The sequence below is a fragment of the Idiotropiscis lumnitzeri genome, chromosome 2 (assembly GCF_059441095.1).
Source record: "Idiotropiscis lumnitzeri isolate Australia: NSW breed Sydney's pygmy pipehorse chromosome 2, RoL_Ilum_1.0, whole genome shotgun sequence".
In the NCBI taxonomy this organism is placed as follows: domain Eukaryota; kingdom Metazoa; phylum Chordata; class Actinopteri; order Syngnathiformes; family Syngnathidae; genus Idiotropiscis; species Idiotropiscis lumnitzeri.
In genome coordinates this window covers 21,610,775-21,625,138 of record NC_142392.1, presented here as the reverse complement: position 1 = coordinate 21,625,138, position 14,364 = coordinate 21,610,775, and the positions used below count along the sequence as shown (strand labels likewise).

At 47.1% G+C, this 14,364-nt stretch overlaps 1 protein-coding gene across 1 annotated transcript; it reads right to left on the bottom strand.

The window, feature by feature from the left end:
- Positions 1–622: 622 nt before the first annotated feature.
- LOC148341946 (uncharacterized) lies at positions 623–3,995 on the bottom strand. Its single transcript, XM_088288005.1, has 16 exons — positions 3,973–3,995; positions 3,832–3,929; positions 3,648–3,764; positions 3,547–3,579; positions 3,319–3,480; positions 3,068–3,211; positions 2,766–2,900; positions 2,541–2,701; positions 2,332–2,455; positions 1,787–1,844; positions 1,637–1,703; positions 1,444–1,577; positions 1,331–1,374; positions 1,076–1,249; positions 842–990; positions 623–754 (listed from the first exon to the last, which is right to left on the bottom strand). Exons 1-16 carry the CDS (start codon positions 3,993–3,995, stop codon positions 623–625), a joined length of 1,755 nt encoding a protein of 584 aa, XP_088144131.1.
- Between the last annotated feature and the right edge of the window lie 10,369 nt (positions 3,996–14,364).

Below are 14,364 nucleotides of genomic sequence, written 5' to 3'. Positions count from 1 at the left end.
TGCCCCACCCCAAATTTTAGAAGAAAAACGAAAAAGAAAATGCACAAATGCTGCAACATCACCATTCACCACAAGGTGGCAGACATGGCTGTCTTCTACTACAACAGTTTTGCACAAAATGAGTTCTTGTACTTAGTGTTGGTCTACTGTTGAGCGGTTTTCTGCTCGTTTTTATCCAAAAGAGCCCTTTGCACTGCAAAAATAAAAATCATAGATTGTGATGATTTTCTTGTTTGTTTCAAACCCTTTGCTGTTTTACAGATTTTGTCCATAAGTAAGATGGCATTTTTCAAAAGCCTTTTCAAGTCAGACACGGATGAAAAATTGTGGCTCCTTCCAGCATTTATTTGAGAAAGGAGGGAGGGATGATATATTTTCAAAGTTTTTTTTTTTTTAATGGATACTGTCAGTGTGGAAAGGATAACAAAAAATGCTCAGACAAAAATTGGCTATTTACCCACTTAGGTGGCCTGGCGGTCGGCCGCTTAGTTTTCTTCTGCTGCTTAATTGTCTCGGTGGTCGCCTGCTTAGTTGGCCTGGTGTTCGTCGGCCTGGTGGTCGTCGGCCTGGTGGTCGTTGGTGTGATGGTCGGGGGCTTAGTTGACATTGTGGTCACGCCCGACTATGCGATGTCGCCAGCCGGACTAGCACGTCCCTCCACGGACTTGACTGAGGTAATTGCATGATGCGCTTTGGGCATCTTACACATGAAGCTGTTGAGTTGCGAGCAGCTCATCATCTCCCATCTACCGGACTGGAAGTCAAATGCGAAAGATTTCAATGAATTGTGCAGTGTTGACAAAATCTCTCTGGAGAGTGGATGCTTCACTTCCACACTCACCTGGTATAACGTCGCCACGCAAAACTTCTTGAACAGGTGGGTAGGTTGGTCTCTTGCCCATTTGGTGAAGGTCAACTTGCTGCGGTCCGACCACACAAATTTGCCACGCTCTACCAGGTCGTTCAGTCCGATCCACATGTCGCTGGTGGCTGCAGAGGACGGATAGGAACAAGAGCTCTCTTTCGGTTCTCTCTCGTAGATGTGATGAGGACCGTTCAATGTTGAGATGCGCACTTAAGTTCATGACTTGTTCCAGCCACGCCTGCTCCACCTCTGAGAGGATGGACACGAGTTCGGCACTGTGACTCATGCAGGTGGTTTGAGCTTTGTACCACGTCCTTTTGTCTTCGAAACGTTTGTAGCAGACGTCTGCAAACTCCTCCCAGTCACGCCCCAAGCATCTCGGCTCTGCACATTGAGATCCCGTGTTGTGGTTAGTTGATGTAGAAACCTACCAAAATACGTTCTATTCTTGACATTCCTACTCACTTCCGCCCACAAAAGTGTAAGACAAAGACATTTTGCTGCTATATCTGCAGAGAGAAAAGGGAGAATGAGCTGGGCCTCTTAATTGGACTTGCCAGTGAAATGTGACAGCGCACTGCATCGAGGTGATCCCGTTGCTGGTGGAGCCAACATAGACGTTCTGAGGCGGCGTCGTCAGCAAAGTCACATCTCCTCCAAGTTCGTTCAGAATGACGCCCGAGTGAATAGCGGCCGCGCAGATGTGTGAGTCCTGCACTCGCAGTAGGTCAGTGTCAAAGATGGGAACCTATCCGGCATACAATTGCCTACCTGATCGTAGACCGCAGTTCCATAGACACTGTGTTTGGATTCGGCGCAGCCTAGTGGGCAATGGACCCTGCAAAAGACACGGACGGGTGTTACGAGTAGACAGCAGGAGGAGGTGTTAGCACAGGAAAGATCGCGTCAAGTCTGACTCACGTCATTGGACCGTCAGTGAAGCTGAGGCTGGCGGGTGTGCTAGCACAGGAGGGCACACCTGTCGGTGAAATCAGGGGTGTCAAACTCATTTGAGCTCCGGGGCCACAATCACCACAATTTGACAATCAACTTTTGTGGAAATGAAGGAATGCGTGTAAAAATGTAACGCCATTTGCGCTGAGAGTGTGAGAGCAGTGCGCATTTGCTCACGTGCGCAGCGCAGAGGGAACATTGGTTCCCAGCACCGCAAACTCCTTTCAAGTGAAGCTGTTGACTGATATTCTGCAATACTCAGTCTCTGAAAAGGAGCCTCAGTATCAGGTGTCAAATCATGAGGACAAAGCAATTTTGGAATGTTGGGGAAGTGGTCGTCAGTGTGACATTTGGTGGACAAAATGAATAACAGTTACTTTGATTGAGACAACAAAGTGAACATGTACTCTGTCCTCACTGGCCAGATTGCACCTCGGATTGACAGGCCTGGGTTAAATCAAGGCATATGTTTAACAGTGTTTCTTCTCACAGCAGTGGCCCGTCTTGCTCACCGTCTAGCGGGCATCCTAAGACGTCAAAGCGAAGGCCGAAGTTCTCGCGATCCTCCAGTGGCAGGATGCGGATGTGCCGAGCAGAAATGGGCGTGTCTAGCAGGTGAGTGACTCCAGTCTTCAACTAGAACCAAAACACCTCCATGTTTGCATTGAATGACAAGGCAAGGGTAGAGTCGGATTGGTTGGCTTGCTGCCCGCCCGCTCACCATCCCATCGGTGTGGTTAGTCCAGGTGGCCCCGTCAGGACTAAACTGCATCTGAAGTTTGCTGAACCACTCAGAGCGGTCATCGTACTTACACCCCTGGGTCACAATCCCTGTCACCATTCTCAATTGGCGGAGGTCCACCTGGATCCAGCTGTCGGTAGCTGAAGAGGAAAACGTTTGATGGATCAGGACACCAAGCTGCGAACGTGTGAATTTTCTACGTACGCTTTGCTGACGGAATCCAGCAGTGCTGTCCATTCAGACGAGCTTTGTTGGCTTCAGAGTGCTTGAGAGAGGAGGAGGCTGAAAGCGGCCCGTCTGTAATTCTTCCAGTCATGATGACCAGACTGTCAAGACACACTGAAGAAAGCCGAAAGCAGGTAGCTCAGTGCTCTTATTAGATGTCTGGCCACTCGACCTTAGCGAGGGTCCTTGTGTCAGATCTGGATTTTGTTGAGACTCGTTCATTGCATTCTCTCCTGGGTATTTCTCCAAGACCACGTCAAGGAACGCGATGCAACTCTTACCTTTCTGTTTGCAGCTGTAGACGATGTGGTGGTATTTGGAGACGGCAGGGCAGGGGTCCGGCTTCAAGGGTCTGAGGGCGCAACTCTGACGGTTGTCACACACTTTCCTGAAGTGAGGGAGGACGTTTTCCATTATGCAACTCCCTGTAAGTCATCACACCCCGGTGGTTATGCCAAGTTCACGTTAAGTTTCCGGTGACCACTGCAACCCGTCTGGCCAATACGATCTGAAACATTTCATCAAACACAACCTGTGAAGGTTGATTCTTGCGTCTTTGCGTCTGATCCTGGCAGATGTGAACAGACGTCGCTACGCTTCCGTCCGTAGAAGGCCGACTGGATGTGGATGATGCTTTCAGCAGGACATTCAATTCTTTTCCACTCATCCTGGCAGAGAAGCTCCTCCACAAAGCCTGCAAGAGAATCATCTCGTCATTTTTGTCTATCCTTATTTCAAGCCACAATTCAAAGAGACTCACCATCATGAGGCAGCAAGTGTTTTGACGTCCCTCCTGCAAGAGAAAGCAAAAGGTGGACATCAACACGTGACGAGGATCAGAGGGGCATCATCACATCTTACCTTGTGCTTGTCTCTTGCAGATGTAGCCTTTGTTGTTCTCGCACTTGTCGGCTTTCCAGAAGCCGCTGCCAGTGAGTAAGGAAAGACAGGGTCCAGCAGAGGTGGCATCGGGGTAACCTGGAAGAAGACGATAGATCCTAAGCGCGCCTCTGGTTCTCCAAATGTAGCCAGTTTTGAGACCGACCTGCGGTCAAGTGGACGAAGCTGAACGAAGATCCGTCAGCCCACTTGCTGCCGTCTTCAGCGATGGAGCGATTGGCGCCCAACCACACAGAAGTACCGCTGACCGACAAAGGCTTGAATAGAGCTTTGGGTCAAAGAAAACCTTCCGTCAAGAGTTGGAGCCATTTCAGAAGTGTAATGGTCAGTGTTAGGGCGGCTCGGACTGACTGCTGCCAAAATGTTTTAGCATGTGAGGCACACACAGTGTGAAAGATTCTACCGGACAACAGAAACAATTTTCTTGATTTGTTCTCGCGTTGTATAAAACATAATGAAGTTGTTGTGCATCTATATATATATATATATATATATATTGTAGTGCGGTTAACTTGTTAAAGGGCCTAGGACTATGCAGTGCTATTGTGCTTTGGTTTTTCCTGACCTATGTTTGGTCAGTGAATGCAACGCGATGTTATGACTACCGTTTATGATCGCGAGACTGTTAGATGAAAGATTGATCTTGTTGTATGGTACTCGCGGCTCACTGCATGGACACTGCTCAAACGCTGTCTGTGCCCGAGCTAGAGACCGACACAACACGGTGTATCATCTCCAACGATAACAGCTGTGATTGTAACTTTATTGTTACTGGATGCAAGTAAAGTTGACGAGAGAAGATTCCTTGTCGTGTGACTCTGTCTACCCACGCATCGCCATCGCACCAAAAAGTACGAACACGACAACTGGTGTCAGAAGTGGGATTTTTCACAAAACTCCCGTGAGTAAATTCAATTGAAAAGAACGCTACGGATCCATCCCGAGCTAGATGACAAAGCTAAGCTAAGCTACAACTCATCGCGGCCGTGCCGAAGAAAAAAAAAGAAAAAAAAGGTCAAGCTGCTTAAGCGTAGCCACGCACGACTTCCGGTCCGCCCCTCCAAAATAAGAGTTAAAGAGGAACTACCCGACGAGACAAAGCAAGAAAGTAAATTGACTGAAAAAATGACTGAAGAATTACAAGGAGCTACAGCAGGCCACGCAGAGGCAGAGACCGCTCCAAAGTGGCTACAAGCAGTGTTGGATAATCAAACCCAACAAACAAGACACCTTCAAATGATGTTGGCCCCAGTCCTTTCACACATAACAGGACAGTCAGCTGTACAACAAGCCCCAACACAACTCACTACTGTACAAGGTGGGGAGGATAGTATGTCAATGCAGTCTACCAGGGAAAGGTTTGCAACCGACCTAAGTGCACCTTTCAATGTGACAACTAGGCCAAGGGACCGTGCTCCTTTTGCAGCGGAACTGGAAGTGATAAACCAAAGATCTCGAAATTCTGGGCCGTCCAGGCGGGCTGCAGTTCCTGAATCTGATAGTCGACGCAGAGAGATTAGAGATGTTGAGCATGAAACCCAACACTCACATACCTACCAAGATGCAAACAGGCCAAGTAATTCGGGAGCCTATTTCAACACATTGGCAGAGCCCCAGAGGCCTAAATTGGCCATATTTGATGGAAATGAGGATTGGGATGCTTTCTTAATGCCATTTGAACGTCAAGCAAGAAAATACGGGTGGAGTGCCATCGAACGAGTCGACAGGCTACATGAGTGTTTAAGAGGAGCTGCGGTGCGGTATGTCTGCTCACTCCCAGAGCGCACAAGGGAGGATTATGTTCTCTTGGTAGAGCAGCTCACCCAACGTTTTGGAAAGACGGACCCCCCGACCACGATAAGGAGAAAGCTTGGCGAACTCAGACAAGGCAGAGAGACATCAGCTGAATTTGCGGAGGAGGTGAGGCGCCTTATCACCCTCGCATATCCAGGAGTCGATCTCCAGCTGCAAGACCAGCTTGCGACAGATGCTTTCCTCAAAGGCTTACGAAATCAGAAGGTGGCTTATGAAGTCATGAATCGTGAACCAGGGTCCCTCGTCGAAGCTCAAAAGTTTGTGGAGGCCCATGAGCATAACTTCAAAGCCACGGTGGGCCGCGAAACCGAAATGAGGAACAGAACCAGGCGTATCTCATGGGTTGATGAAGGAGACATATGTGAGGATACTGCTGTGGTATCCCGCAGGGTCCAAAGCCCCCAGTATGTTACAGCTGACCAGTTTGCTGCACTAATGGATCGAGTGGAGGCCCTTGTCAACAAAGTAGAACTTCTACAGCAGCAAGTTGGGGATTATCAGCCTGTAGTCACAGGACCCCAACAGCCTAAATCAGTCCAAAACCTTGTACCAGAAAGGAAGCAAAATTATCAGCAGTTACAACCTAACAGGGGTCGTTCTCACACTCCTAGTCCAAATCGTGGGGCAGCCGGCCCATGTTTCAAGTGTGGAGAAACAGGACACTTCAGAAAACACTGCGTCAGACCACCCAGTCCAATTGCTGCACGTAACCATACAGACTTGTTGCTGCAACCAGATGGAGGTTTGGAGAGCTCAGCTGTGAACTCAGATCTTCAGTTACAAGGCCGGCAGATTGGCTGCACTAAGAAGAGAGGTGAAAGCTTACAAATTGCTATAACTATAAATGGCAAGCCAACGAAAGCTGTGGCGGACACTGGAGCTCAAACTACTGTGATATCAGAGGAACTGTACCAAAGTATCTTGAAAGACAACACAACACCTACAGACCTACACCAAACCTACCTGCTGAGTGCAGGAGTCGGTGATGGCATGAAAGCTAAACATGGACTCACAGTGACCTTTCAAATTGGATCCAAGTCTATCCCCTGGGAAGTACATGTAGCTTCCATCAGAGACCCTGTTCTTCTTGGATTAGATCTGATGAAAGCCCATGATGTGGTTATCTACACCCGTGGCAAGGTTTTCATTGGAGATGAACTTGTGCCCTCAAAAATTGTGCAAGATAATGGACCAGATTACTGCGTGACGAGAGTGACCCTTGGAAAAGTAACGACTATACCAGCTTCATCGGAATGCATTGTATGGGGTGAAGTGGAGGAGCCAAGACCTGGAGTTCCAGCTGTGTTGGAGCCTCTACACATTAAAGACAATGTAACATCTGGAAGTGTTCTTGTTGTTATGGAAAAGAGATTGGCAGTCAGGGTGTGCAATTTCTCAACTAAGCGAACCTCCCTACCGAAAGGAACCTGTCTCGGAATGCTCGTGGAAGCTTACCCTGAACTCCCGTGTGCGGCAAAGCAAAGTGCAGCGTCAAGCCATGCGGATAATGATGATACACCACCACTGGTGATGGGAAGAGTAACAACAATCCCTGACATTCCCGAACACCTTCAAGGCCTGGTTGCCGCTACAAGTGAAGCTCTCAGTGAAGAACAGCAACAGCGGTTCACTCAATTACTCCTCACGTACCAATCCATCTTTGCCAAAAGTGACTCTGACCTTGGTTACATGTCTGCTGTAACACACAAGATTGACACTGGTTCTGCTAAGCCTGTACGTCAGCCAGTGAGAAGAACACCTCTTGGATTTCAAGGTGAAGAGGAAGCACACCTTAAGGCCATGTTGGAAGCAGGTGTAATCACACCATCTTCATCTGAATGGGCCTCTCCAGTGGTCCTAGTGCGCAAAAAAGATGGAGGACTAAGGTGGTGTGTCGACTACCGTAGATTGAACAGTCTGACGATCAAGGATGCATATCCACTACCGAAGATCGAAGAATGTCTTGATGTTGTCGGTGGGGCTACCATGTTCTCGACCCTTGACCTTCAGTCTGGCTACTGGCAGATTGCAGTGGATAGCAAAGACCGTGAAAAGACTGCATTCATCACAAAATGGGGTCTTTATGAATACATCAGAATGCCATTTGGACTATGCAACGCACCAAGTACGTTCCAGAGGGCAATGGAGCGCATCCTCAGAGGGCTCCAGGGGGAAACTCTTCTCATTTATCTGGATGATGTCATCGTTATTGGCAATGGAGTGGACCACAGTTTAGATCGGCTTGAGCAGGTCTTTCAGAGGTTCCAAGACTATGGACTAAAACTAAAGCCATCCAAATGCCATCTGCTTCAAGAGGAAGTTCTCTTCCTGGGTCACATTGTGAGTGGTGGAGGTGTCCGACCAAACCCAGCTCTCATCAGAGATGTTCAACAGTGGAAACCCCCCGCAAACCTGCAAGAGTTGCAAGCTTTCCTTGGGCTATGTAATTACTATCGCAAGTTTGTTCCAAATTTCGCAGAACTGGCCAGCCCCCTTCATAACCTTCTCAAAAAGGGGACTGCGTTCCACTGGACAGACAAGCATGAAGTTGTTTTCGAAAGGCTCAAAGAAAAACTGACCACTGCACCCATTTTGGGGTATCCCAACGCGGAAGGCAAGTTCATTCTGGATACAGATGCCTCGAACAACAGTGTCGGAGCTGTCCTATCCCAAATCCAGTGGGGAGAGGAGCGAGTTCTAACCTATGCCAGCAGCCACCTTACGCCAGCTCAGCAGAGGTACTGTGTCACTCGTCGTGAGCTACTTGCCGTTGTTCGTTTCACCCGCCAGTTCCGCCACTATCTACTAGGTAGAAGGTTTCTGATTCGAACAGATCATGGCAGTCTCACCTGGCTTTTCCGGTTCAAATGCCCTGAAGGACAGCTAGCTCGCTGGATAGAAGAGTTGGGTCAATACGACTTCTGCATCGAACACCGTGCCTGTAAACTGCATGCCAACGCGGATGCCATGTCAAGGTTGCCGGGAGGAAATGTGGACAAGTGTGATTGTTACCCGTCAGACCTGCCATGTAAGGGGTGCACGTACTGCTGGAGAATTCATGAACAGTGGGCCAAGTTCGAGAATGATGTTGATGATGTTGTGCCACTGGCAGTAAGATGTGTGGAACCCCGAAGTGACACCGATGGTCATGGCACCATGTCGGCAGAAGATCATCCATCTGGTGAGTGCCCAGAAGTCAACTGGCTCAAGTCCCTTAGTCCGGAGCAACTGGCAACACTTCAGAAAGCAGACCCTGTCCTGGCCACTCTTCACACATGGAAGGAAACCGCTACACTCCCTGCCAAAGATGAAGTGATGCTTGAGAGCCCTGCAGTGAGGAAGTTCTGGCTCTGTTGGCGCCAAGTCAAACTTAGAGAAGGAGTCCTCTATTACTCTTGGGAGAGAATTGGGAACCAACACCCAACTTTGCTTCTATTGGTCCCCACATCCATGCAAAAAGAAGTCCTACAGTCATGCCATAACCCTCCATACTCTGGTCACCTGGGAGAAGCCAAAACCCTGGAGCGTGTGCGTCAAAATTACCATTGGTATGGCATGGGTGGAGATGTTCACCTGTTTGTCAAGAGATGCCCACAGTGCAGTGCATGCAAAACTGCAGGACCAACAAAGAAAGCAAAGATGCAATGTTACCAAGTTGGAGCACCTTTGGACCGTTTGCACCTTGACATACTCAGACCATTCCCTGTGTCGAACTCTGGTAACAAGTACATTCTCGTCATAATTGATCAATTCACCAGATGGGTCGAAGCATTCCCTGTCCCTGACCAAGGTGCTGAGACAACTGCAAGGAGGTTGGTCTATGACTTTATCGCCAGATTTGGAGCCCCCCTTGAGCTACACACAGACCAAGGTCGCAATTTTGAGAGTGTGCTCTTTCGCAATGTGTGTGAGATCTTGCAGATTACCAAGACCAGGACTACCCCTTACCACCCCTCTTCCAATGGACAGGTAGAACGATTTAATAGGACTTTGCTGCAAATGCTTCGTTGTTATGTGAACCAAAGCCAGAAGGACTGGGACGAGCAACTGCCACTACTTACCGCAGCCTACCGCAGCTCGCGACACACAGTGACAGGATTTACACCCAACAGGCTTATGCTTGGCAGAGAGGTCCACCAACCACAAGATATCCTGTCTGGTACCGCAAGACTCAAGGCCAATCCACTGGATGTATCAGATTCCCTCTACAACCTGGAAGAAGGTTTGAAAGAAGCCCACAGCATGGCGAGAGAGCACCTTCGCTCTGCACAGGAGCGACAGAAGAAAGTGTACGATCTCCGTGCTAGAGAACATTTGTACAGTCTTGGCGACCTAGTGTTCGTGAAGGACAATATGAAAAAGAAGGGGCTAAGTCCAAAGCTCCAAGCCCTATGGAAGGGTCCCCTGATTGTTTCTGCACGGCGAGGTCCGGTTCTGTATGAGATCCAAGGTCCCAAGCGTAGCACGATAATGCATCACGACAGACTCAAGCCATATAACAGTGAAGTTATACCTGTCTGGATTTCACGGCAAAGAAGTAAAATGCTACAGCGGTGTCAAGACCCTGACATCCAAGCCAACGCAGAGGACATTCCCTTGGTGCCAGTGCTGCCACTGCCAGACGATCCAGGCGGTACAACCGCGGGTTCAAGTGAGGAGTCCGATGATCCATCTGCGGTACCTCAGGCCAGCGCTCCAGAGTGTCAACAAGGACGAAGACGAGGTGATAAAAACCCATTGACAAAGACTGTTAATACATCCAGTGGTCGCCGGGTTAATAGACCAGAAAGATACAGATCTTGATTCCAAGTTGCACTCATCCAAAGTTGTGTTGACAGCTCACTGTTTGCATTTAAGACTAATGTGTGTTCTGGTTATTATAATTACTTATTTTTTATGTTTTCCCTACATTACCTATACTGAAGGGACTCAGTATTCCTAAAGGGGGGGTAGTGTAGTGCGGTTAACTTGTTAAAGGGCCTAGGACTATGCAGTGCTATTGTGCTTTGGTTTTTCCTGACCTATGTTTGGTCAGTGAATGCAACGCGATGTTATGACTACCGTTTATGATCGCGAGACTGTTAGATGAAAGATTGATCTTGTTGTATGGTACTCGCGGCTCACTGCATGGACACTGCTCAAACGCTGTCTGTGCCCGAGCTAGAGACCGACACAACACGGTGTATCATCTCCAACGATAACAGCTGTGATTGTAACTTTATTGTTACTGGATGCAAGTAAAGTTGACGAGAGAAGATTCCTTGTCGTGTGACTCTGTCTACCCACGCATCGCCATCGCACCAAAAAGTACGAACACGACAATATATATATATATATACACAGTGGAACCTCTGTTCTCGACCATAATCCGTTCCAGAACCCTGTTCGAAAAGCGATTTGTTCGAACACCGAATTAAATGCAATAGTTGTACGCACTACTTTTCTTTTTTTCGCTAGTAGCAGCTTTGTTGCTTGCACTGACCTTCTTTGGAGGCATGATTAGGGGCTAAAACACTTCGCAGCACGTAGCACGTCCGCACGCGACAACAATTGGTCAATTGGCCGCTCAGCATCCCACCCTCGCGTGCGCACTCACGCGTCATACCGGCATTCGAACTCCAATGTTTGTTCGAACTGCGAAGCAAGAATTTCTCTTTTTTTTTAGTCGAACTCCGATTTGTTCGACCTCAGAGTCGTTCGAGAACCGAGGTTCCACTATATATATATATATATATATATATATATATATATAGATATATATATATATATACACACACACACACTCCATATACACACACTATATATATACACACATATATATACAATATACACACACACACACACATATATATAGATATAGATATATCTATATATATATACATATAAAAAAATCAAGATGGCTGAACCACGAGGGACGCAGCGAAGCGAGTAAAGGAGGGAAAACTATGGTGTAACGAAAAACATTCACAACAAAGCACTTTTTTCAACTGTGATGTTCCAAAATTTGGTTATTTTTTGCACTTTGACTTGAGGATTTGAAAGTGTCTCTTGCCGACTGGTGAGTACAAAAGTTTGGCAAGAGATTGATACCAATGGTTGATGGAATAATTGCATATGATTGTACATATGTTATCGTATAAAAACACATTGCTTCTTGTTAACTGCCTTTTGTTTTGCCCATAAACTCAGACACTGACCTATTCACTAGTACACACATATTAACCACTCCATATATGGCACATGTGTCAAACTCCACCACCAGACAAAAAAGTAATCGTAAAAGTTCAATTTAAGGTCTATTTTCAGGATTACAGTTTGTTTGAGGACGTTTCAGTTGATGTCGCCTGTACTGTTGTGAACTTGGTGTATTGATACGACCACAGTAAATTGGTGTCATGATTACGAAGCATTACAGTGCGTCCGCTCATGTTTTTTCATTGGCATTTGCTCAAGAAATCACATACACATATCCAAGCAAATTAAAGCTTGCAGGGATTACAATGTTTGATTATTGCTCCCCTGGACAATACTATGTTCTTACCGGACATACTGCAGCGGTTATCATCCCCATAAATTTTTAATACCCAATCATACCAGCAAATATTTTACAGTATGAGCACATTTTCACAAGGCCGAACAGCGTACTACTCTGAGGTTGACACTCCCGAAGTGGCTACGGCACTGATTTACTAAACACGATCAGCCGTATTACTCCGCTAACCCCCCCCCCCAAAAAAGAGTACGACAAAAGGACTGACGGCCCGTGGAAAGAGCCAATATGTTGCTGCATATGTCCTACCAATAAGACATTGCCAAAAGTACATAATATGCATTATTATTTACTGTACATCTGAACATCCTTAGATTTGAAGCAACATTCAACTGTTTGCAGCGCCACGAAGTGCTTGAAGTTTATCAAAGTGAGCAACAGTGTTGGTGAGTAAGATAATTAATTCTTCTAAACCCCATTTCAGTATGACATTCATGATTTGGATATAACCACATTCAATAATTGAGTAACTTTTGCGCTTGTTTATATTGAATTCATACTGAGAAATTTGCTCCAATGAAAATGTAAAAAAGCTTCTCCCTGAAAAAGCAAACGTGACAACAGATTCAATTTGTGGTTGTGTCCTTGTTTTCCAAAGTAAAAGCATAAACCAAAATAGAACTTAGAACGAACATTATACCGGTGGTTACGAGACTAAGAGAGAGGCCAGCACTAGTGCTTTTAATTGCTCCCATGTCAGCTTTCTGCAAGAGATTTTTTGCTTCCAAATTGTCCTAGTGTAATCAATAATTGGTTCCTTGTAACACCTCCTACTTTTAAAGCCCCAGCAGCGTCTGTGGTGCGAATATATGATCGGTCACAACCGCCACTCATGAAAGAAAAGACTTGGATAGGAAAAAGCCGTGAAGCATAATAAGAATTATGAACTGGCAATAATTAACAACGCAACCACTGTGCGAATGATGCAGAGAATCTTTCCGCAATTTACAATAGAATTGATCAATTTTGGCAATCTTACCGTACACGACGAAGCTTTGCTCGTGCGAGTCGGTGATGCTGAGCAGGTTCCCTCCGAGGCGTTGGCAGTCGTCTTGGGCCTGCATCCAGGTCTTGGACTTGCGGTTGATCAGGTAGCAGATGTCGTCGGAGGGGCCGTCCAGCCACAAGCCGCATTTGTCAGTCCAGCCTGCAAGCGAGACGGCGCTTGAGATCAAAGTCGCACGCACGACAGGCGACCACATGTTGACCGCAGTATGCGACGCCCACCTGGCAGACGTTGAGTTCCTTGGTGCTTGGCTGCAGGGATGCGAGAGGGAACAAATATGAGAGCGCACGACAAGAAGACGTGCAAAGTGACGCTCTGAACTTTTGGACCTTTTTGGCAGAAGAATGGCTCAGTGGAAGTGCAGGAGTCGCCATAGAAATGTCCAAAAGATGAAAGTAGCGCACAGTCTCCGGAAGGATTGCGTGGGTCCCATGAGTGGTAGTTCTGTGGACGACATTGAAGACGTCGCGTGACTTTAGTGTGTTGCGTGCCATTGGGGCGGCTTCTCGCCGCAGTTCTTCCATAAGCACTCAAATGATTCCAGCATCTCGCGCTTCGAAAAATAATTTTTCAGGAAGTCCCAAAATTAGCCATTGTTCACCCATGACCATTGGATCATCACAGACAGTGAGGCATTTTCAACACTTAAATGGTCAATTAATTATTTTATTTATTTTATTTATTTTTTTTGTAACTCTCTTTTGGAGTTTCCAAACCAACAATGTTTACATATATCAGATACTATAACGTCACAACTATCTCTTTAAACCTGTATTCCCATCTCAAATAAGTCCAGAATAATAAGTATCCTATTCTCTTACTTGTCTCTAAAATTGAAACAATCAGAAAGAGTCTGCCATTCCAGAGGTACTGTCCCCGATGTCCATGCAATGTTGTAGAGGCGTGTCAGCCATGACAGCCCCACAATATCCAGAGCCATCTCATCCACCCCCGGGCCTTGGCAACGAGGAGCTTGTTAACCACCTCGGTTACTTCAGCCCCAGAGATAGGTGAGTCCACCTCAGAGTCTTCAGGCCTGCTTCCTCCAAGGAAGGCATGCCATTAGAATGAGAGTCTTCGCAGTATTCTCCCCACCGATGCAAGTCCTGAGTCGAGGTTCGCAGCACCCTATCCACACTGTAAAGAGTATTAATGGTGTACTGCTCCCCTCTTCTGAGACGCTGGATGGTGGACCAGAATTTTCTCGAAACCATCTGGAAGTCGATTTTCATGGCCTCACCGAACTCCTCCCACATCCGAATTTTTGCTTCGCCAAGCGTCAAAGCTGCATTCCGCTTGGACCGGCA